The sequence below is a fragment of the Hyperolius riggenbachi genome, chromosome 9, assembly GCF_040937935.1.
Source record: "Hyperolius riggenbachi isolate aHypRig1 chromosome 9, aHypRig1.pri, whole genome shotgun sequence".
Lineage (NCBI taxonomy): Eukaryota > Metazoa > Chordata > Amphibia > Anura > Hyperoliidae > Hyperolius > Hyperolius riggenbachi.
The window spans coordinates 277124774-277150353 of record NC_090654.1 but is presented as its reverse complement, the minus strand read 5'-3'; the positions used below and the strand labels follow the sequence as shown (position 1 = coordinate 277150353).

Below are 25580 nucleotides of genomic sequence, written 5' to 3'. Positions count from 1 at the left end.
CTCCCTTGCTGCCAGCCTAAAGCCTGGCACACACATTCAATTTTGATTGGCCAATGACTGGTCAATTTTACCACCTCCACTACTAGAAGCCTCTGGAGGATCTTCTTAGGTGTTTTTTTTTTCTTTTTAAATTGCCTCAGGTATGCTTCAAAGGACACCTGAAGTGAGAAGAATATGGAGGCTGCCATATTTATTTCCTTTTAAACAATACCAGTTGCCTGGCAGCCCTGCTGATCTGTTTGCCTGCAGTAGTGTCTGAATCGCACCAGTAACAAGCATGCAGCTAATCCAGTCACATCACCTGATCTGCATGCTTATTCAGGGGCTATGCTAAAAGTATTAGAGGCAGAGGATCAGCAAGATAGCCAGGTAACTGGTATTGCTTTAAGGACCCATCCAAGAACATTGAAAATAAAAAAAAATCCACTTACCTGGGGTTTCCTCCAGCCCCCGCCAGCTGTCCTGTGCCCTCGCCGCAGCTCCGCTCACCGCTGGTGGCCCAGGGTCCCCTCCGGCGCAGGATGTCCACTATGCCTGAGTCCGAGTCGCACTGACATCATCCAGACCAGGGATGCGCAAATCCGGAACCAGATGAAATCCGAATAGTTATTTGGATTTCATCCGATTAACCCTCCTGGCGGTTTATCAATATCCGCCAGGGGGCAGAAAAGCCATTTTTAAATTTTTTTTTTTCTTTTTAATGTAGCGAAACAAGGTCTCGCTACATTATAGCCGCTACTCAGCGGCATCCCCCCAGCCCCTCTGATTGCCTTCGGCGATTGGAGATCCCGTTCAAAGAACGGGATCTCCTGGAGGGCTTCCCCCATCGCCATGGCGACGGGCGGGATGACGTCATCGACGTCGTGACGTCAAAGTGGACTCCGATCCACCCCACAGCGCTGCCTGGCACTGATTGGCCAGGCAGCGCACGGGGTCTGGGGGGCGGATGCGGCGCGACGGATAGCGGCGGATCGGCGGGTAGCGGCGGCGATCGCATTGCACACGCAGCTAGCAAAGTGCTAGCTGCGTGTAGCAAAAAAAAAAATTATGCAAATCGGCCCAGCGGGGCCTGAGCGGTGCCTTCCGGCGGCATAGCCCGAGCTCAGCTCGGGCTTACCGCCAGGAAGGTTAAATCAAATCACCTGGAGGGGGGGGGGGGGGTAATCTTACCCATCAGACGTCTTTTTTGGTTTGTCCCTCGGCGCCTCCCACGATACGGTCCACGTGCGTCACGTGACTACAAATACTTCCTCCTTCCGGGTTTGTAGTCACGTGACGCGCGTGGACAGTCTCGTGGGAGGCGCCGAGGGACGAACCAAAGAAGATGTCTGTTGGGTAAGATTGCCCACCCTGCACAGGTGACTTGATTTAGGCTCCCTGCACACGATTCCGATTTTTAATCTTTTTTTTTTTACATCCGATTTTTATTCGTTACTGCATGCTGCGTTTTTTCCTCCGTTTTTCTGTTGATTTTATTCAGGGAAAATTGGAATTGCAAATCGGAATCGGAAAAGGGATTTGCAGTGTGCAGGGAGCCATTAACTGGATGAAATCTGAATAATAACTATTCGGATTTCTTCCGGTTCCGGATTTGAGCATTCCGAATCCAGACTGTACTGCGCAGGTGCAGTAGTTCTGTAGCTGCGCTATACAGTCCGGATGACGTCAGCACGACTAGTGAGCTGGAGTGCAGAGGCCGAACCGACGAAATCGGCTTCTCGACCGGAGGGAACCAGGAGCCACCGGAGCTGCGGCGAGGGCACAGGGCGGATGCAGGGGGCAGGAAGAAGCCCCAGATAAGTGGATTTTTTATTTACTTTTACATTGCTCTGACCTTCCCTTTAAAAGTAAATAAATATGGCAGCCTCCATATCTCTTACACTTCAGGTGTGCTTTAAGGTATCTGCAAACTTTTTTTTAAGGGTTTTAAACTAGTCAAACAGAGGAGGCTCAAAAATGTGTATGGGGCATGTTCTAGGATACTGGAGTTACTCTTAAACTTTCAGCAGAAATTCATGTTCTCTTGATGTTGATGTCGTTTACTAGAAAGCCCAGATTGTTTTGAAAACTGAAAAATGTCGTCATCCTGTTTAAAATTTTTGTTTAGACAACAGAGTTCAGTTTGGAAATACAAACTTTCCCAAAATAAATATGTTTTGTCCAAATCTGTCACACATTACACAGCCTTGCGTTTTCTTGCACTAGCTTCGCACTTTGTGGTCATCTTCAATGAAGTGCTTTATAAATACATAATAATCCAAAGCCATCTTCTGCAGCACATTACAGAGTACATAGTCATGTCACTGACAGTCCTCAGAGGAGCTCACAATCTAATCCTACCATACTTATAGTCTAGTGTCCTACCATATTATTATGTATTTATATAGCACTGACATCTTCTGCAGCACTGTACTGAGTACATAGCCATGTCACTGACTGTCCTCAGAGGAGCTCACAATCTAATCCTACCATAGTCATATATCTAATGTCCTACTGTGTTATCTTACTAATATTATAAATGCATAGTGTATGTATCCTAGTCTAGGGCTAGTTGTAGGAGGAAGCCAACTAACTTATCTGCATATTTTTGGCATCTGGGAGGAAACCAGAGTACCCAGAGGAAACCCACTCAAACATGGGGAGAAGATACAAACTCCTTGCAGATAGTATCCAGACTCAGATTTAGGGCTGGTGCACACCAAAACCCGCTAGCAGATCCGCAAAACGCTAGCAGATTTTTAAACGCTTTTTTTTATTTTTATGAGGCGTTTTGCTAGCGTTTTGCGGATTGCTGCTGCGGTTTTCAGTATAGTAGATTTCATATATTGTTACAGTAAAGCTGTTACTGAACAGCTTCTGTAACAAAAACGCCTGGCAAACCGCTCTGAAGTGCCGTTTTTCAGAGCGGTTTGCGTTTTTCCTATACTTAACATTGAGGCAGAAACGCATCCGCAATCCAAAAAATGCCTCACCCAGGCATTTTTCGTTTCTGCAAAACGCCTGCCGCTCTGGTGTGCACCACCCCATTGAGATACATTGACCAAGCAGATCCGCAGCCGCAAGCGGATCTGAAAACGCCCAAAAAGCCGCTCGGTGTGCACCAGCCCTCAAACTGAGGATCCCAGCTATTCACTATGCCACCCAGGAATGTGATCTTATGGTTTTTGAAATGCGTTCAGGGTGCAATTTCCCAATATAGCCCGCTCTGTTACCCTCTCCTGACTGGTTTAACTCATCAGGTTGCTGACAGAGAATGAACTCTGTATAATATAAACATTTCCCAGGCATTCCTCACTGACACACTGACACTGACATACTGACACACACAGCAACGTTGCAATAAAGATTTATTGTTGAGGATAACAAAGATGACAAATAAATAAACTATGTTCTACACAGACGTAAATACAATTGCGGAAATGATAATCTGAGGTAAACAGAGCCCAGGCTCCGGACACAGCATAAAGAGATATATACACACTGCTGAGATATATACATTTCTGTGGTACATCATGTAAAGTGCTTGTCAGTACATTGCATCTCTGATAACAGGCCGCTTCCCGATCTGGAGCAACATGTATCAACACGCCAATCTGTGAGGTGTCCAAGATCACCTGACCCGACAGGGATATGGAGGCTGCCATATTTATTTCCATTTAAACAATACACATTGCCTGGCAGCCCTCCTGATCCTCTGCCTGTAATACTTTTATCCATAGCCCCTGAACAAGCATGCAGATCAGATATTTCTGACTGAAGTCTGACTAGATTACTTACCTTCATGCTTGTTTCAGGTGTGTAATTCAGACACCACTGCAGCTAAAGTGATCAGTAGGACTGCCAGGCAACTGGTATAGTTTAAAATGAAATAAATATGGCATCCTCCATATCCCTCTCACTTCTGGTGTCCTTTAATGATAGTCTAAAGCTGATTGGTTGCCAAGGACGACCCAGGCTCTTGCGCCCCCTTCAGTTTTAGGCATTGTAAGACACATGCAGGATTTTGTGCGCACATTTCTACGTTTTCCATACTTCATGTATGAAAATGCATTGTGGTGTGAACTAATTGTAACTGTAGTCATACAATATACAAAATAGTGATCTGTGCATACAGCCCAATTAGCGTGTCATAGATACAGAAATCAGGTCACTTTGGCCTACAGCCACTCCAAGCCACACTGGTAGTTGTAAACAAAAGTTACATCATCTCTTGTCTACCTAAAAAAAACTAGGGGGCAGAACAGGGGGAGGAGTTTGTTCCAGCCATAGCAGGCATTTGATATTTTAGCTACAGGATATCATAGCTCCACCTCCACCAAATGGAAACCGCGCCCCTCGGTCTGCTTTCTGGGGTTGTCTGGAAAATGATGTCACTGTTTATAACTATCAGTGTGGATTGGAGGGCCGATAGGCGGCGGCAGCTAGATCTCTAATTTAGGGTCCAATTTAGCAAAAGCACCTTGGGGGCCAGACAGATATCTGTATTCAGATGTACGGTTGCACTTTAAGGCCCAAAGTCTGCTATATAAATATGAAGTAGTGCAAATGACATCACAACCTGAGACTCCTTTATTGGTTAATATGTAACAACATAAGATGGAAGCACCCAACTTAAAATGAACTAGTTGCATAGCTGAACTGATATAAATATTAAAGTGACATTAAGGACTGTCTGTATTAACAATGTATTCTTTCCTAAAGGATTTCTGATTTAAAACAACATATTCTCCCTCACAGGCACCTGGCTTTACATTCAATATGGAGTAACTTATTTTTTTTTTTTACTAAAGTAAACAGTAAATGTGCATTAATCAAATTTAAAAAACAATATTCAACTTCATCACAATCAATAGCTGATTCCCCCTTTCCCACGAGAAATATTTATCTTTTCTCAAACGGATCATCAGGGGGGGGGGTCTGTATGGCTGATATTGGGGCGAAACCCCTCCCACAGTGTGATGTCATGACCATGGTCCTGACAGTTCCCTGTCTGTGAACCTCATTGCATTGTGGGAAGTAATAGTTCCTTTTTAAGGTGTATTTCCATCATCACAGGAATCGATCTGTCCAGGCTGAAATTCAGTAGCCTAAAACATAAAAGTATTTAACAATATCATCACAAAGGCTGGATATTGGGGAACCAATTGAGCTGTGTGCATTTTTTTTTTTTTTTACTTTCATACATATTTTTATATATTGATAAAAGCACCATTTTTTTGTTTTACCATGTTAAAGGTAAATTCTGGGCAAAGTTGAAGGAATTTATTTGTATGCTAAAATTCTGTGCAGTAAGGCCTAGTGCACACCGAGCGGTTTTTGGAGCGATCCGCCGGCCGCATCCGCCTGGAAAAACGCTTGGCTAATGTATTGCAATGGGATGGTGCACACCGGCGGTTTGAGGTTTTTGCCAAGCCGCAAACGTGCCTCCTGCTGCGCATTTGCGGATTTCGGAAGCGTTTCGTCCTCAATGTAAAGTATAGGAAAAACGCAAACCGCTCTGAAAAACGCTACTTCAGAGTGGTTTGCCAGGCATTTTTGTTACAGTAGCTGTTCAGTAACAGCTTTTACTGTAACAATATGTGTAATCTGCTACACAAAACCGCACCCAAAACCGCTAGGTATGTTTAGAAAACCTCTCTAAACATACCTAGAATCGCTCTGAAATCAGCTCCCAAAACCGCTAGCATATTGCGGATCTGCTAGCGGTTTTGGTGTGCACTGGGCCTAAGTCTGAATTTTAGAGATGACTCTGTACTCTAACAGCTTTGAAGTGACAATACTGGCCCCCAATATACTGAGGCCTCTATGCCGGTGGCGCTAGTGTCCTCCACCAGCGGTCCTCACAAGCAATCCATAGCCCTTGTTTTGAAATAAATGTCAGTCAGGCAAAATTAATTTTTATATCAAAAGGCAAAAAAACAATTTGTTCTGAGGACAAAATAAGCAGCACCTTACCTGCGCGTTAGCAATTTTTGTAAAGCACTTTTCGTTTTGTTTCGATTAGTTTTTTCACTTCTTGACATCAGTCAGGAAGTGAACTCTTTGACCCGGAAAAGGATAAATACAATGTATTTATTCTAAAAAGCGCTGGAGAATTCGTTACACAAAGCGTTTTTTCAAGCGCTTTGCGATTTCCCTATACCTTTCCGTTGAACCAAAATGCTGAAAGTACAGGCAGCGCTTTGGTGAGCGGAAAGCAATAGAACCGCTCAGCTGTGAACACTCTCATAGGGAATCATTGCACAAGCGCTTCTCGGGCGATTTTCAAAATCGCTGGCGCTTAAAAAAAAACCCGAAAACGCCCTAAGTGTGAACAAGCCCTTACTGAATAAAGGACCAGTCGCTGGGCGTTCTACTCGTCTCCCTTTGTTACGTTATAAGGCTTTTAGCATAAATGATACGTATATACTTGATATATACACAACTGTACAGCCTCGGCCCTGTAATATCACCTGAGAGATCAGATCCCAATCCCTGCGGCGTGACATGCCTCATATGTGCGTACCAGCCTTTATTTTAACCCTTCAGCAGCCAAATTATTTAGAGGCTTGCGAGTGCTTCAGGCCAATTTATTTTAGGACATTTTTTTATTTCTTAGGCCTCTTTCACAGTGGGACGTTGCGTTTGAGGCGACGTTAAAGTCGCACAACGTGGCCCTAACGCAGCGCATGTAGGTTATGAAATTGGACGTTATTTTGCACTGCGTTATGTGTCTCTTGGTGCGCCGTTTTCGTCGCATTCTGATGGAACGAAAACGGCGCATGCGTTACATTTAAGAAAAAAAAAACCTTACTGAGCATGTGCAACACAAACAACTCAGCAGATACATTGCTAAACGCTCAGCATGCAGCACTTTTTAATAACACTACACGTTACACACTAACACAACGTGTGCACTAGGAATGTCGCACAGACTTTGCATTGCTGTGCGTTACTCTGCGTTAAAGTATTTTATAACGTGCGACTTTAACGTCCCACTGTGAAAGAAGCCGTATTTGTTACATTTCCTTGCTACAGAAGACTTCTGCTTTTAGTTTCTATATTTTCTGCTAGCAGAGAGACAGCAAAGCATTCAAAGAATTTACAGCACAACCAGTTCTGCTGACTGAGGTCAAAAGTGCAGTGCACATATCTCAGATGAGATAATTCCTTTGAAGCCGATAACGGGTTAAGGGAAATTATCACAGTTCCCTGCCTTAATACTTCAAGCTTCTTACCAGGTCCTGAATCAGGGATATGCTTCCAATAACAGTCAACAACTGACCTGAGAGGGATATGGAGTCTGCCATATTTATTTCATTTTACACAATACTAGTTGCCTGGTTGTCCTGCTGGCACACATCCAAAAACAGCGCAAGAAATTCGGGCGCAGGGTGAAGCAAAAAAATGGCTCACCCTGTCCCTGCTAAAGTCCTGGCGGCGTTAATTACTATTCCCCCTCCAGGCCACCGTGGACTCAGTTGAAAGATGCATTTCGGCTGCCAGAGGAATTGCACTGGTTTTTTCCATATATTCGAGTTCCACTTTTTGCCGGCGCACAAATTACCCTCTGAACGCTGCTATAGCCATAATTTACATTACAGCCTATAGCAGCACCCAACCATCTGGTGCCCTTTTTGCCTGCCTTGGTCCTGCTGATTTGGCTGCAGTACTGTCTGAATCACACACCTGAAACCAGCATGCAGCAAACCCAGTCACACTTCAGTCAGACACCTGATCAGGGCCTACTGCTAAAAGTATTAGAAGCAGAGGATTAGCAGGACTGCCAGGCAATGTGCATTGTATAAAAAGAAAATAAATATGGCAGCTTCCACATCCCTCTCAGGTCAGTTGTCCTTTAATCAAAAATTGTTTGGGAAAAGTGGCAATTATAATCGATTGGGCGTGGGGAAGTACGGTGGGCTGGATCACTGTGGATGGTTGCCACGTTTAGTCTGTGGTCTTTGAATCGGTGGTTAAAAGCCCATTTCTGAACGCAAACTTAAAATATAACAGCTTTATTATCCTAACAATTACCTTATCTTGTGAAATGAGACATCAGCTGCTTAAAATCCAGCCTTGAAACTCTGATCACATGACCTAGACCAGAGAGTTCAGCAAGTCAGTTTTCAGACCGTGTGGGTGGGGCTTCTGCTGACGCCCTGATTGCATCATCCCAAGAGGCCCCACCTCTTTGCAGTCTAAATATTATCGAATCAGAAGGTTGATTGGGCTGATATTAGATGGTGTATAGGAACCTCACACCGACCTACAGATAAAACAGCTTCGGATCCTGAAGTAGAATATAAGTGAGGTGGAGTAGAAGCTTCTGTGGTGGTTTTAGCAATATCGTCACCTGGAAGATACTCTATGGTACAAAATCCTGCCCTGTCTAGTGTCAACTATCATTGAGATTACATGCGCTGTATGGAGGCTGCCATAGCAGACCTGTATCTGCAAATGCTGATCATCTGTCTAGGAAACTTTCTAAGCAGCTAACTCGGAACAAATATGCAGATCTGGAACTGTATGGAAATGTCCGAAAAAACTATTCCAGGGGAGGGACTTACAAATCAATGAGATGCTAATTATTCTGAGTTTATGCAAATTTTATGCATCTTAAAAATGAACCAATTGAGCGATCCGCTCGTTTTCCAAAGATCAGCACTGGCAGCCTCCATGCTTCTGTACAGGGGCATAACTAGAAATCACTGGGCCCCCCTGTGGCTGCATCCCTTGCAGGGTCTATAGTTACGCCCCTGATTTTGTCAAGGCAAGTGTACCATAAACAATAGAAGTAATATGAGCAAACCAAGTCAGCCTTGCTGAATTCCCCCATACTATACATACATATATGGCCGCAGTGCAGGAATAGGTACTTATCCGTTAGCCGGGCGCATCCTCTAGGTGGCGACAAAACTCCACCAGAGTTACATCTTTCCTTACTATCCATGGCAGCCTGGAGGGGGAATAGTAATTAGCGCCACCTGCCGGATGCGCCCGGCTAACGGATAAGTACCCAGGAATATGCTGCCGCAAAAGCGCGCACCCTTTAGTATATGCATTTAGGACAACATAATTTAAAAAATATGTTAAAGTAAATGCATATAAAGTAAAAAGTGTGTGAACTGCGGCTTCAGTCAAGCTTAGTTCAGCAATACTGATCATAATAAACGCCAATCACTTATAACTTATATCGGGGTTACTTGTAGCTAGGGATTGCTACTGACATACTAATAAACCCTGAGTTGATGCAAATTGAATGCAGCATAGAAATGGACCGACCAAATACCTCCGTTGCAGTTCATTGGAGCGCTAGGGTGGTTGAGGTGAGACAGTGAGAAAGTTACCAGTGAGAAATTCCGCTAACGTGATTGGTTGGTTGGCTCTACAACTGCTAGCTTTCAGATAGGTTGTAGTAAACCACACCCACACAATTCAGCCAATTAGAATGCTTCAGGTTGTAGGCATTGCTGTTATTGGAGAACTGTCCCCTGTGGAATTTATCGCTAGCTCACCTAAGCCATACTAGCTCCTCTATTGGTCCATTTCCAATGTGCATGAATGTGGAATTTTCAGCATATTCACTATATCCCGAGTGGTTGTAGAGGACTACAAGTCATAGCATGGGTAGCAGGCCAGCGATTGGGAGAGCATGCTGATGCTTGTAGTCCTACCCTACAGCCAGGAGTGCTACAGGTACCAGAGTTAGTGCTGGCTGGACCAGATATTACTTTAGAGTAAGGAAGGTGTAGCACCAATATCAAGATTTTTATTGCTCTTTGGGTTCCAGATAAAGAGCTTTCTCCTAATTTCCTACCCCGGGTTCCCAAACAACCTGAAATGAATCGGTTTAACTGTGTAGAAGGGGCACAGAAAGCGATAAAAACAGGTTCTGGTGGTGCTGAAAGGGCTAGAAAATCTGTTTGCCTTTTACTGTTATCTGTGACCCTGCTGAAAAGATTCAGTCCCCGTTCACAGTGGTGCGTTGCGGTGTAACGACTGCTTTGTAACGCGGCTTACCGCACTGCAATGCACCACCTATGCGACATTCACAGTGCGGCGGGTGCGTTGTGGTATAACGGGTCGCGGTATGCTAACGCATTAAACGTGCATATTAACAGTAGGAGTGAAGCATACATTTCATTCACCGTATGCGACGCAATGCAAGGGTAATGTGCGCAACGACTTTTTTATTCCGCCACGTTCCTGTTAAACAGGAAACACATCGCAACGTTCCACTGTGAACATGACCTCACTTCCTTTCCCCGGGGGATCTGAAAGAGAAAGACACAAGAAGCAGTTTTCTCCCCACTCTGTCCAGAAGAGAGATAAAAAAAGGTTTCGGGCTGTTTTGTGGTCTGTGTCCTTGTTGGACCTGTTCTTACAGAGACTCTGATGCCACAGACAGCAATAAAACCTTTACAGACACGCTAACACTCATCCACACTGCTGCAAAACTGCAGAATGTTCTGTTCTCTATCAATCTGACACCGGGGAAGCAAGTGAGCGGAAAACTTTCTATTCAGAACCCAGACAGTGATAAAAACCCCATGGAGGGTGGAGCAGTCTGCTGTAGGAAAATTATAGGAAAACAGTGGAAAAATTTCCATGAAGTTCCAGCCACCTTTAACCCCATGGTATGACCCCCCCCCCCCCCCTGCATCTCACACTAATACCGCTGGCAGGGGGGCTGGGCTCTCAGGCCACGCCCTGTCTAGAAGACCAATACTGCTGACAGGGGGCTGGGCACTTGAGCCACTCCCTCTCTAGCAGACCAATACCACTGACAAGGGGCTGGGCACTCAGGCCACTCCCTGTCTAGTAGAACAGTACCACTGACAGGGCTGGACAAGCCCTGTCTAACAGACCAATAGCGCTGATGGTGGGGGGTGGGCACCTAGACCACGCCCATTCTAATAGACCAATACCACTGACAGGGGGGCTGGGTTCTCAGACCACACCTTGTCTATCAGACCATTACTGCTGTCAGAGGTGATAGGCACTAAGGCCACGCCCCCATCTAACACACCATTATGGCTGTCAGGGGGTGCTGGGCACTCAGGCCCAGCTCTCAGGCACACTTCCACTGTAAAGTCTCTATTTTGGGCTTTGCTTTTTTAAGGCCAGGGGTCTGAGGAAGTCTGGCAGGGGCAACTCCTCCAGGGACTCTGGGAATCGGGTAGCTGGTAGCGCCCCCAGCAGGCTCTGCATAGACAAAGTAAACAGGCTGGCAGGCGAAGAACCCGTCAACCAGGAATAGAGCTTGTGACCCAGTAACTCCTGCCAGGCACCTTGGTTCTCCTGAAGCCTATGCCGGATGGAAGGGGGCATCCTGCCGGGCATGTAGAGAAGGAGGGAGTCCAGACACAAGCGCTTAAAACGCATGTCCTGCGGGCTGCTGCGAATAAGCTGCAGGAGGCAGTCCAGGGGGGTATCCCCGCTACAGTCTGTGACGTAGGGGCAAGCGCCATGACCCAGCAGCAATGCCAGGCACTCGGCCCTCTGCAACTCGCAGGCCAAATGCACAGGAGTCTTGCCCAGCTCGATCTGCTGGCACCCATGGCGGTTGAGGTAAGCAGCCCTGTTGCCAGGGGGGAAGGTCCCTAAGGTGGTGAGAATCTCCCGCAGGATCTGGGCCCGGTCGTAGCGTACGGCCATGGTGAGATGAGGGGCGGCAGACTGGCAGCAGCTGAAATTCTTGCTGGGCACTGCCAGGGCATCGTTCGGAAAGTGGCTAAGCAGGTAGCGGGCGTAGGGCAGGTGGTCATGCACCAGGGCATATAGCAGGGCCTCCGAGGGCGTGTAAGAGCTGACACGCCCCCCCTCCTCCCAGTGCAGGGCCTCCATCAGTCTCATGTCCTCCAGTGCCCAGACGGGCAGCAAGTCCCGTACCGCCTGGTAGAAGGCAAACGATGTATTCTTGCATTGCTTCTGTGACTTGTAGTCGGCCGTGTCGCCCGCAGACCTCCAGTGCACGCCCCCTGGCATATCCGTATCTCTGGCCCAGGCCCCCTAGGAGCAAACATCAGCCATTAAGGGAATGCCTCCATCTGCAAGAGCAATATACAGTCAGTACCCAGAGCTGCTGGTGGAGAAGAGGTACACACAAAGGCCCAGTGCACACCAAAACCGCTAGCAGATCGTCAAAACGCTAGCGGTTTTGGGAGCAGAGAGCAGATCTTTGGCCGGGTGCACACCGAGCGGATTTTGTATGCGATCCACCAGCCGCATCAGTCAGTGAAAACGCTTGGCTATTGTATTTCAATGTGTGGTGCACACCGGCGGTTTGAGGTTTTTTAGCAAACGGCAAACGCGCAGCAGCAGGCGCGTTTGCGGCTTGGCAAAAACCTCAAACCGCCGGTGTGCACCATACCATTGGAATTATTTAGCCAAGCATTTTTCCAGGCGGATGCGGCCGGCGGATCGCTCCGAAAACCGCTCGGTGTGCACTGGGCCTAACACACACACTCCATGGGATTGATCTGATGCTGCCACACATGCCACAATCTGATGAGAAATCTGTAGGAAATCTCGCCAACATGTATGTCGTGTGTGGGCATGGCTAAGGAATCTACAGTATTTTTCACACTATAAGACACACCTAGGTTTAGAAGATGAAAAAAAAATCAGAACCAAATCATACAACCGGTGTTCTCCCCAGGCTCTTTTAGCTGGGCGCTCCACCCGGCTAGTTTTGGTGAGCACCTGGCTGTCATCGGCTCACTTCCTCCTATGCTGTAAGCAGAGTTGCACATAGAAGCACCAGCCCTGGATTCTCTCATCTCGCCCCACCCGGCTACTTTTTCATGCCACCCGGCTGAAAAAAAATTCTAGGGAGAACACTGTACACCCCTAAATATAGCTTCCCCTATATAGAATTCCCTTGTGTCTATTGGACCCCCCCTCCCCTATATAGCGTTCCGTGATGTCTAGTGGCCCGCCTCCCCTATATAGCAGTCCCTGGTGTCTCGTGGACCCCCTCCCTTCCCAATATAGCATTCCCTGGCGTCTAGTGGACCCCTCCCTCTCCAATATAGCATTCCCTGGTGCCTAGTAACCCCCTCCCTCCCCTATATAGCATTCCCTGGGATCTAGTGCCCTCCCCTCCCTTTTTCATATAGCTTCCCTGGTGTAAAATGCCCAACCCTCCCTCCTTCACACAGCATCCCTGGTGTCTCGTGGTGTCCCTTCCCGCATCCCCTAATAGCATGATAGCAGCACCAGAGGTGATTAAACAGTCTCACATGATCAAGCGCTGGATGACACTGCATCAGACCTCGCCTCCGCTCCGTCCTCCAGTGGTCGCAACCCACCCTCTACATCCTGGTTCTCATGGGTGTACGTGGGCCAGAACCAGAAAGTAGAAAGCAAGTGGTGGCGGCCACTGGAGGACAGATTAGAGACCCCATGCAGTGTCCTCCAGTGCTGGATCAGGTGAGACTGTTTAAGCTGTCGCTACCCTGTTATTAGGGGACACAGGGAGGGAGCCCTGGGCCAGAGAGGGAGGAAAGAAGTCGGGCCCCACTTTTGCGCATCCTCTTCAGAACAATGTCTATATAGAATATTTGCTCTTTAAAGGACTCCCGAAGGTGAAATAGTGATGCCATCTTTACTTACCTGGGTTTCTTCCAGCCTCTAGAAGTCTTCTGTGTCCCTCACTGCAGCTCCGATGCTCCCCGGTGCCTGCTGGTCGCCCGCAAAGCTCGCCAACCCACCGGCGGGTCGGTGCTTCTGCGCACGCACGGGTGCGCATGGGTGGCCATGCATAAATGAGCCAGCGTCATCAGCGCATATACTGCGCAGGCAGAGTGTGCGCCCAGTGGCGTGGGCGCACTAAGCCGTCCGTGCACGCATGCGCAGAAGCACCGACCCGTCGGTGGGTTGGCGAGCTTTGCGGGCGACCAGCAGGGCACCGGTGAGCATCGGAGCTGCAGTGAGGGACACAGAAGACTTCTAGAGGCTGGATGAAGCCCAAGGTAAGTAAATATGGCATCACTATTTCACCTCAGGAGTCCTTTAAGACACTCGGTCATTCCCCCTCCACAGCATGGATATACAAGCATGCTAATGACTGAAAGTATTCAATATAGAAAGCAAGAAATGTATGTATATAGATGTACCAACAACACAGCACACACAGGCGGCATACATTACGTAGCACACACACAAAGCATATACTATTGCTGTAAGTATAGATACTACAGGCATATACACAACTGCTACATGTATGCAATACACAGTATGTGTGTGTATGTGTATATTGTCCCTATATAAGTACACGACAACACACACACTATAATACTATACTGTCCAATATGTATAGATGATATAGAATAGACCAGTGATGGCTAACCTTGGCACTCCAACTGTGGTGGAACTACAAGTCCCATGAGGCATTGCAATACTCTGACAGCTCTAAGCATAACTAGGGGAGGCAGAGGCATGATGGGATTTGTAGTTTTGTCACAGCTGGAGTGCCAAGGTTAGCCATCACTGGAATAGACAGTCGCTATGCTGCATCTACATGGATGTATAAGACACTAAATTAATGTAAATACTTAAAGGGCTCCAAGCAGCTCCTGGCTTCAAATAGCTGCAAGGGCTGCCATTGTTCAGAAGCTCAACCCCTGCTATTTTACAACTGGCATTGTCCAGGCTAGGTGTGAAATTCTTCAACTGTAACTGATGTTTTCTGTTTGAAGTACAATGGGGGTTTGTTTGTGGTCAATTAAGTCTAATGAGGTGATTTCTTATCTGTTTTCCACCATCTCCGGACGGACAAAGTGGCTATTTTAACCCTTAGATGTAAAAAAATGAGGTAACATGAACGGTTTTTTTTTTTATAATAAACCACATTTTTAGAATGCATTTTTAATTTGCTATAGAGCTGCCCTGGGTGTTAAAAATGATGCTCGGTTCACTTTAAAGAGAACCCGAGGTGTGTTTAAAGAATGTTATCTGCATACAGAGGCTGGATCTGCCTATACAGCCCAGCCTCTGTTGTTATCCCAAACCCCCCTAAGGTCCCCCTGCACTCTGCAATCCCTCATAAATCACAGCCATGCTGTGAGGCTGTGTTTACATCTGTAGTGTCAGTCTCAGCTGCTCCCCCGCCTCCTGCATAGCTCCGGTCCCTGCCCCCATCCCTTCCCTCCAATCAGAAGGGATGCAGGCGGGGACTGGAGTTCTGCAGGAGGCGGAGAGAGCAGCAGACTGACACTATAGAGATAAACACAGCCAGCTCTGACAAGCTGTTTGTCAGCAGCGTGGCTGTGATTTATGAGGGATTGCAGAGTGCAGGGGGACCTTAGGGGGGTTTGGGATAGCAACAGAGGCTGGGCTGTATAGGCAGATCCAGCCTCTGTATGCACATAATATTCTTCAAACTCACCTCGGGTTCTCTTTAAAGAGTAACTGTCAGGCTGCAGAAGCTAATTTAAACCTCTATTCTCCTGTGTTAAACAGTTTAGAAGGAAGCCCAAAAGCAATTAGTGAAGATAAAAATCTCAGTTACCTTTGATGTGTGCTTATCAGCAAGTCTGTTATTCTTAAGAAGACGCAAGCCGCATATTACTGCAAAGCATTCTGGGGCTCTCCCCTCGGCTGCTAATGAGACCTTACAGCAGCTTGTAATCGCATAGCACTGATAAATCTCGGGCAGACTACACTGCAGGAGTCAGCTATTGTTCCTAGCCACATGGCTCATTAATATTCACTGCACACTGTGTTATTTAGTACAAGCTTATCTGTGATCAGGAAGCAGGCAGGACATGACGACACATTTGACAGAAAAACATGGAGCCTGCCATGAGCTGTCAGGAGCATCTATCTCTGCATATACTATATACAAATTCTGTGAAATCCAAACGTGGACAGTGAAATGCATATGTAATGTAAGTACAGCCAATCTTTAGCTACTGATATATGTGTTTATTTTCTCTGAGACCTTATACCTAACAGCTCCTCTTTAAAGAGACACTGAAGCGGAAAAAAAAAATTATGATATATTGAATTGGTTGTGTCGTATGGATATTTACTAGAACATTAGTAGCAAAGAAAATATTGTCATATTTTTATTTTCAGTTAGTGTTTTTTTATAACATTGCCTCATTCTCTAATATTTGCAGTTTACACACTACTTTACAGAGCAGGCCAGTGAACTATTGACCTGTCCTTTGCAGAGAAAAAGAAAATACAGTGACCGACAGTTAAAATAACAAGCTTCTGAAGACAGAGCTCTCTGCGACTTTGAAAGTTGTGGAGCTCAATGGCTCTTTTGCATACATAACAACTGGAGCATCTTAACTCTTCATGTACTGGAAACAATATTAGACTTATGTCTCTGCTCCTAATGTTTTATTTCTTAGCTGTACTACACATACAAATCATTATATCATAATTTTTTGGTTTTCGCTTCAGTGTCTGTACACACTACAGAATGGGCAGGTCACTATACTGCGAGATCACACAGAATGTTTACTCTTCACCTAGGAAGTCATTGTATAGATTATCTATACAGCCCCATATAGTCTGTGCATTGTGTGTTGGGGAAAGTGCAATGTCATACATAGCATATATGTTACTGCAATATCATACAGGCCTGGTTCACTCTACAAGAATTTTTCTGAGAGCTTTGCGATTTTAAAAGCTCCTGCTAATGTTCTCTATGTGTGTGTTCACACTGGAGCGATGCGATTTTGCAAAAATCCCCCATAGCATTGCATTAGCAAGAGTTTTGAAAATCTCTAGCGCTTAAAAAGCTCTTGTAGTGTGAACAAAGCCTTAAGGCCAGTTCACACTGCACAGATCAAAAACTGATCTGTCAAATGGATCAGTTTTTATTGGGCATCAGATTTTGATCGGCGATCCACCATTCCGTTAGCACGCAGAGAATACAACGCATCCGCTGATCCGGAAAAAACGCTCCTTCCCAAAACTTGCGGTTCGTTCAAGGGAACAGGCTGAACAGAACCATTTGAACCAAGCTATGTGAACTGATACTTTTGATTAACATAGGAACCGCCCTCATCCGTTAGGGTCTGGTCTGATAGGATCCGCTAAACTGACTGCCTTAATGGCCAGTGTGAACCGGCTGTTACACAACACATACACTATCATAATGCCATACATAGCATATATATATATATATATATACAGTGGGATGCGAATGTTTTGGCCACCTTGTTAATCGTCATGATTTTCCTGTATAAATCGTTGGTTGTTATGATAAAAAATGTCAGTTACATATATCATATAGGAGACACACACAGTGATATTTGAGAAGTGAAATGAAGTTTATTGGATTTACAGAAAGTGTGCAATAATTGTTTAAACAAAATTAGGCAGGTGCATAAATTTGGGCACCACAAAAAAGAAATGAAATCAATATTTAGTAGATCCTCTTTTTGCAGAAATTACAGCCTCTAAACGCTTCCTGTAGGTTCCAATGAAAGTCTGGATTCTGGTTGAAGGTATTTTGGACCATTCCTCTTTACAAAACATCTCTAGTTCATTCAGGATTGATGGCTTCCGAGCATGAACAGCTCTCTTTAACTCACACCACAGATTTTCAATTATATTCAGATCTGGGGACTGAGATGGCCATTCCAGAACGTTGTACTTGTTCCTCTGCAATAATGCCTTAGTGGATTTTGAGCAGTGTTTAGGGTTGTTGTCTTGTTGAAAGATTCAGCCCAAACGCAGCTTTAGTTTTGTCACTGATTCCTGGACATTGGTCTCCAGAATCTGCTGATACTGAGTGGAATCCAGTCGTCCCTCAACTTTGACAAGATTCCGAGTCCCTGCACTGGCCACACAGCCCCACAGCATGATGGAACCACCACCATATTTTACTGTAGGTAGCAGGTGTTTTTCTTGGAATGTTGTGTTGTTTTTCCTCCATGCATAATGACCCTTGTTTTGCCCAAATAACTCAATTTTAGTTTCATCAGTCCACAGCACCTTATTCCAAAATGAAGCTGGCTTGTCCTAATGTGCTTTAGCATACCTCAAGCAGCTCTGTTTGTGCTGTGGGCGGAGAAAAGGCTTCCTCTGCATCACTCTCGCATATAGCATCTCCTTGTGTAAAGTGCATCGAATGGTTGAACGATGCACAGTGACTCCATCTGCAGCAAGATGATGTTGTAGGTCTTTGGTGCTGGTCTGTGGGTTGACTCTGACTGTTATCACCATTCGTCGCGTCTGTCTATCCGAGATTTTTCTTGGTCTGACACTTTGAACCTTAACTTGAACTGAGCTTGTGGTCTTCCATTTACTCAATATGTTCCTAACTGTGGAAACAGACAACTGAACTCTCTGAGACAGCTTTCTGTATCCTTCCCCTAAACCATGATGGGGAACAACTTCAGGTCATTTGAGGGTTGTTTTGAGACCCCATGTTGCTGCTCTTCAGAGAAAATTAAGCAGAGGGAAACTTAAGCTGGCCACTAACGGTCCAATTTCTAGCGAAAAATCGTTCGAGCGATCAGAAATTCTGATCGGATTGGTTGTAAATAATCTCCATTGATGGACACAATCGATTATGAACGAGTGAAAAAAATGTCGCCCGAATGAATTTTCGTCGAACGAAGATTTGGATTTTCTTGGTGGTCATGATAGATAGGAAGCAATGATTGGTTAGTTGATGGTGTAGTGAACGATTTTTCGCTAGAAATTGGACCGTTAGTGGCCAGCTTTACAATTGACCCCCTTAAATACTCTTTCTCATAATTGTATTCACCTGTGTATGTAGGTCAGGGGTCACCGAGCTTACCAAGCCAATTTGAGTTCCAATAATTAGTTCTAAAGGTTTTGGAATCATTAAAATGACAACAGTGCCCAAATGTATGCACCTGCCTAATTTTGTTTAAATAGTTATTGCGCACTTTCTGTAAGTCCAATGAACTTCATTTCACTTCTCAAATATCACCGTGTGTGTCTCCTATATGATATATTTAACTGACATTTTGACGATTTATACAGGAACAAGGTTGCCCAAACTTTCGCATCCCACTGTAGTAAACTACTTTTCCTGGTACTTTGGAGTTTACTATAAAGGGATTCTACTGCACTACAATGCCATAATTAGTTGCATGTGGTCGGGTATCAGTCATGGAGAGAATCCGGGGACATAGCAAGAGTTGTTTAGATGATACCTTGAATGACTAACTGTACAAGATTTCTTTGCAAGCTTTCAAAACTTTAAGTTTCTTCTTCAGGCATGTTTCAGAACTGATTCAGAACCGTACAAAGTGCGGTCACATACTCAGGCTTATATATGATTTGCCGTTTATATATGATTTTTAGCTACGCTTGAGCATGTGACAGTACTTTGTATGGTTCTGATCCAGTTCTGAAATATTCCTGAAGAAGAAACTTAATAAGGCACTACTGCGAAAAACTGGAAAATTTAAAATATGTGCAAACATAAACAAATAAGAATTACATTTTTCCAGAGTAAAATGAATCATAAATTACTTTCTCCTATGTTGCTGTCACTTACAGTAGGTAGTAGAGATCTGACAGACGTGACAGGTTTTGGACTAGTCCATCTCTTCATAGGGGATTCTCAGGGATATATTTATTTTCAAAAGCACTTAGTGAATGGCAGTTGCTCTGTCCAACTGCCAAAAACCTGTGTAGCTAGCAGGGAAGCTGGCAAGCATCATTGTTTAAATCCTTTTTAGGGAATATCTGTATGAAGAATAAAAGCCTTGCTGAGAATCCCCTATGAAGAGATGGCCTAGTCCAAAACCTGTCACTTCTGTCAGATTTCTACTGCCTACTGTAAGTGACAGCAACATAGGAGAAAGGTAATTTATGGCTCATTTTACTCTGGAAAAAATGTACTTTTAATTTGTATATGGTTGCACATATTTTAAATGTTTTGCTGTAGTGCCCCTTTAAAGTTTCGAAAGCTTGCAAAGAAATCTTGTTCAGTTAGTCATTAAAGGTATCATCTAAACAACTTTTGTTATGTCTTCGGAATTCCATAGTTAGCAATTCCATACATAGCATATACATTACTGTGGTATCATACAAAGCACATATGTTATCATAATGCTATACCTAGCATATATATGTTACTACAATGCCACACATAGCAGATATATGTTAGCACAATGCAAAGCATAGCCTATTATCTGCCTGCACAGCTGCATGCACTATATAATGGGCCATTATATAATGTATTCTCTATCAATAATCCCTTTACACCTCCATATCCTCAATGTCATAGTATGCAGCCTATAGAAGGGGGAGGAGTCACCCTATATGACTGGCACAGCATACAGGACACATAGGTGGATGTCTGCAGTGAGGGATCTGTGTGCTCTGCAGGAGGAGGGGAGGGACACAGTGACAGTCACCATACACGGCTCTCTGCATGCAGTATATATATAAGGGAATATCCCAGCAGATGGGTGAAGGGAATTCTCTGCATAGTGGAGGCATTACAATGCTGGAAGCAGGAGGGGAGGCAGCGTGGGACCATTACACAGCATTATCCTCAGACCACACAGGCCGGGACAATCCACAGGAGCAAGGCAGTGCCAGGACAGTCTACAGGAGGGGTGGTGGCAAGACATGCTGGGGCTTGTGGTGCATCAGCTGCAGGAGGGATCTGGAACTGCTGGGACTTGTAGTTCATCAGCTGCAGGAGGGACCCGGAACTGCAGGGGCTGGTAATGCATGCTGGGGTTTGTGGTTCATCAGCTTCAGGTGGGATCTGGACATGCTGGGTCTTCTAGTGCATCAGCTGCAGGAGGAATCTGGACATGCTGGGTCTTGTAGTTCATCAGCTAGCTGCAGGAGGGATCTGGAACTGCTGGAGCTAATAATGCATGCTGGGGCTTGTGGTGCATCAGCTGCATGAGAGATCTGGAAAAACTGGGGCTGGTAGTGCATGCTGGAACTTGTGGTTCATCACCTCAAGGATCTGGAAATACGTGCTGGAGCTTGTGGTTCATCATCTGCAGGAGGGATCTAACTGGACATGCTGGAGGTATCTGGCTGGACATGCTGGGGTTTGTGGTTCATCAGCTGGTGGAGGGGTCTAGCTGGACATGCTGGGGTTTGTGGTTCATCAGCTGGTGGAGGGGTCTAGCTGGACATGCTGGGGTTTGTGGTTCATCAGCTGGTGGAGGGGTCTAGCTGGACATGCTGGGGTTTGTGGTTCATCAGCTGGTGGAGGGGTCTAGCTGGACATGCTGGGGTTTGTGGCTCATCAGCTGGTGGAGGGTCTTGAATCTGCAGGGTCTGGTAATGAATGCTGGAGTTTGTAGTTCACCAGTGCATGCACTAGCTCTCAGGCAGCAGCTGTACTCACCTCTTCTTTCCCTGTGCGGCCCCCGGGCTCTCCTCCCGTCCTGTGCGGCCCCCGGGATCTCCTCCCGTCCTGCGCGGCCCCCGGGCTCTGCTCCTCCAGCAAACCCTCTCGCACTTCTCTCGGCATTTTTATTCCCGAGTCCTGAAGGTCGTCAGTACCGCGGAACTGTCCGCCCCGCGCTGATTGGCTGCCTGCCCGGCCTCTCCGCTCCCATTGGCGCTGGCAGAGAGCCGAGGCGTGACGTCACCAGCTGGCAGCAGCGCAGAAAGTTGTCAGAGTTGGAGTGACAGCGGGGAGGCTCTTGTCCCATCACTCACTATCATTCCATTTCCATCCCATAATCATCCCTCTGCTCACCCGGGAACTACAAATACCAGCACAGCCTGCTGTCTCATGGGTAGATCCCAGCACTGATCCAAGTAACAGCATAGACTGCCAGTCTGCCAATAACTCACCAGTTATTATCGGTGAACTACAAATCCCAGCACTGCCTGACAGCACTATTCTTATTTGTAAATGGACTACAAGATCCAGCCTGCCAACATCTCATTTATTCTCCAGTTAAAATACAACTGCAAATCACATCATAACAGCTCACACACTTCTTCATCAATCTCCAGGTAATGTAGAACTACAAGTCCCAGCATAGACTCCCAGCACCTCCCCCCACTCATTCACTGATCTGCAGCTAGTGTAGCACTACAAGTCCCAGCATAGACTGCCAGCACCTCCCCCATACTCATTCACTGACCTGCAGCTAGTGTAGCACTACAAGTCCCAGCATAGACTCCCAGCACCTCCCCCATACTCATTCACTGATCTGCAGCTAGTGTAGAACTACAAGTCCCAGCATAGACTCCCAGCACCTCCCCCATACTAATTCACTGACCTGCAGCTAGTGCAGAACTACAAGTCCCAGCATAGACTCCCAGCACCTCCCCCCACTCATTCACTGACCTGCAGCTAGTGCAGAACTACAAGTCCCAGCATAGACTCCCAGCACCTCCCCCCACTCATTCACTGACCTGCAGCTAGTGCAGAACTACAAGTCCCAGCATAGACTCCCAGCACCTCCCCCCACTCATTCACTGACCTGCAGCTAGTGTAGAACTACAAGTCCCAGCATAGACTCCCAGCACCTCCTCTATACTCATTCACTGACCTGCAGCTAGTGTAGAACTACAAGTCCCAGCATAGACTCCCAGCACCTCCTCTATACTCATTCACTGACCTGCAGCTAGTGTAGCACTACAAGTCCCAGCATAGACTGCCAGCACCTCCCCCACACTCATTCACTGACCTGCAGCTAGTGTAGCACTACAAGTCCCAGCATAGACTGCCAGCACCTCCCCCACACTCATTCACTGACCTGCAGCTAGTGTAGAACTACAAGTCCCAGCATAGACTCCCAGCACCTCCCCCCACTCATTCACTGACCTGCAGCTAGTGTAGAACTACAAGTCCCAGCATAGACTGCCAGCACCTCCCCCACACTCATTCACTGACCTGCAGCTAGTGTAGCACTACAAGTCCCAGCATAGACTGCCAGCACCTCCCCCACACTCATTCACTGACCTGCAGCTAGTGTAGAACTACAAGTCCCAGCATAGACTCCCAGCACCTCCCCCATACTCATTCACTGACCTGCAGCTAGTGTGGAACTACAAGTCCCAGCATAGACTCCCAGCACCTCCTCTATACTCATTCACTGACCTGCAGCTAGTGTAGCACTACAAGTCCCAGCATAGACTCCCAGCACCTCCCCTATACTCATTCACTGACCTGCAGCTAGTGTAGAACTACAAGTCCCAGCATAGACTCCCAGCACCACCCCTATACTCATTCACTGACCTGCAGCTAGTGTAGCACTACAAGTCCCAGCATAGACTCCCAGCACCTCCTCTATACTCATTCACTGACCTGCAGCTAGTGTAGCACTACAAGTCCCAGCATAGACTCCCAGCACCTCCCCCACACTCATTCACTGACCTGCAGCTAGTGTAGAACTACAAGTCCCAGCATAGACTCCCAGCACCTCCTCTGTACTCATTCACTGACCTGCAGCTAGTGTAGCACTACAAGTCCCAGCATAGACTCCCAGCACCTCCTCTATACTCATTCACTGACCTGCAGCTAGTGTAGAACTACAAGTCCCAGCATAGACTCCCAGCACCTCCCCTATACTCATTCACTGACCTGCAGCTGGTGTAGAACTACAAGTCCCAGCATAGACTCCCAGCACCTCCCCCACACTCATTCACTGACCTGCAGCTAGTGTAAAACTACAAGTCCCAGCATAGACTCCCAGCACCTCCCCTATACTCATTCACTGACCTGCAGCTAGTGCAGAACTACAAGTCCCAGCATAGACTCCCAGCACCTCCCCCATACTCATTCACTGACCTGCAGCTAGTGTAGCACTACAAGTCCCAGCATAGACTCCCAGCACCTCCCCCATACTCATTCACTGACCTGCAGCTGGTGTAGCACTACAAGTCCCAGCATAGACTCCCAGCACCTCCTCTATACTCATTCACTGACCTGCAGCTAGTGTAGCACTACAAGTCCCAGCATAGACTCCCAGCACCTCCCCCATACTCATTCACTGACCTGCAGCTAGTGTAGAACTACAAGTCCCAGCATAGACTCCCAGCACCTCCTCTATACTCATTCACTGACCTGCAGCTAGTGTAGCACTACAAGTCCCAGCATAGACTCCCAGCACCACCCCTATATTCTAATTCACTGACCTGCAGCTAGTGTAGAACTACAAGTCCCAGCATAGACTGCCAGCACCACCCCTATATTCTAATTCACTGACCTGCAGCTAGTGTAGCACTACAAGTCCCAGCATAGACTCCCAGCACCTCCTCTATACTCATTCACTGACCTGCAGCTAGTGTAGAACTACAAGTCCCAGCATAGACTCCCAGCACCTCCCCCATACTCATTCACTGACCTGCAGCTAGTGTAGCACTACAAGTCCCAGCATAGACTGCCAGCACCTCCCCCACACTCATTCACTGACCTGCAGCTAGTGTAGAACTACAAGTCCCAGCATAGACTCCCAGCACCTCCTCTATACTCATTCACTGACCTGCAGCTAGTGTAGAACTACAAGTCCCAGCATAGACTCCCAGCACCTCCCCCACACTCATTCACTGACCTGCAGCTAGTGTAGCACTACAAGTCCCAGCATAGACTCCCAGCACCTCCCCTATACTCATTCACTGACCTGCAGCTAGTGTAGAACTACAAGTCCCAGCATAGACTCCCAGCACCACCCCTATACTCATTCACTGACCTGCAGCTAGTGTAGAACTACAAGTCCCAGCATAGACTCCCAGCACCTCCCCCATACTCATTCACTGACCTGCAGCTGGTGTAGCACTACAAGTCCCAGCATAGACTCCCAGCACCTCCTCTATACTCATTCACTGACCTGCAGCTGGTGTAGAACTACAAGTCCCAGCATAGACTCCCAGCACCTCCCCCATACTCATTCACTGACCTGCAGCTAGTGTAGCACTACAAGTCCCAGCATAGACTCCCAGCACCTCCTCTATACTCATTCACTGACCTGCAGCTAGTGTAGAACTACAAGTCCCAGCATAGACTCCCAGCACCACCCCTATACTCATTCACTGACCTGCAGCTAGTGTAGAACTACAAGTCCCAGCATAGACTCCCAGCACCTCCTCTATACTCATTCACTGACCTGCAGCTAGTGTAGCACTACAAGTCCCAGCATAGACTCCCAGCACCTCCCCCACACTCATTCACTGACCTGCAGCTAGTGTAGCACTACAAGTCCCAGCATAGACTGCCAGCACCTCCCCCACACTCATTCACTGACCTGCAGCTAGTGTAGAACTACAAGTCCCAGCATAGACTCCCAGCACCACCCCCATACTCATTCACTGACCTGCAGCTGGTGTAGAACTACAAGTCCCAGCATAGACTCCCAGCACCTCCTCTATATTCATTCACTGACCTGCAGCTAGTGTAGCACTACAAGTCCCAGCATAGACTCCCAGCACCTCCTCTATACTCATTCACTGACCTGCAGCTAGTGTAGCACTACAAGTCCCAGCATAGACTCCCAGCACCTCCTCTATACTCATTCACTGACCTGCAGCTAGTGTAGAACTACAAGTCCCAGCATAGACTCCCAGCACCTCCCCCCACTCATTCAATGATCTGCAGCTAGTGTAGAACTACAAGTCCCAGCATAGACTCCCAGCACCACCCCCCACTCATTCACTGACCTGCA

General features: G+C 46.7%; 1 protein-coding gene across 2 annotated transcripts; it reads right to left on the bottom strand.

The window, feature by feature from the left end:
• Positions 1–3330: 3330 nt before the first annotated feature.
• Positions 3331–21411, bottom strand: ANKRD9 (ankyrin repeat domain 9). 2 transcript variants are annotated; one of them, XM_068254629.1, is made up of 2 exons: positions 21308–21411; positions 3331–12032 (listed from the first exon to the last, which is right to left on the bottom strand). In XM_068254629.1, the coding sequence occupies exon 2, from the start codon at positions 11968–11970 to the stop codon at positions 11080–11082; it is 891 nt and encodes a 296-aa protein (XP_068110730.1). In that variant the 5' UTR covers positions 11971–12032; positions 21308–21411; the 3' UTR covers positions 3331–11079. The 2 variants fall into 2 exon arrangements, with proteins under 2 accessions (XP_068110730.1, XP_068110731.1); XM_068254630.1 differs by having other exon boundaries at positions 3331–11994.
• Positions 21412–25580: the final 4169 nt, after the last annotated feature.

Coding starts and splice junctions, on each gene's coding strand:
- ANKRD9 (XM_068254629.1), bottom strand. CDS start 11,970: ATGCCAGGGGGCGTGCACTGGAGGTCTGCGGGCGACACGGCCGACTAC.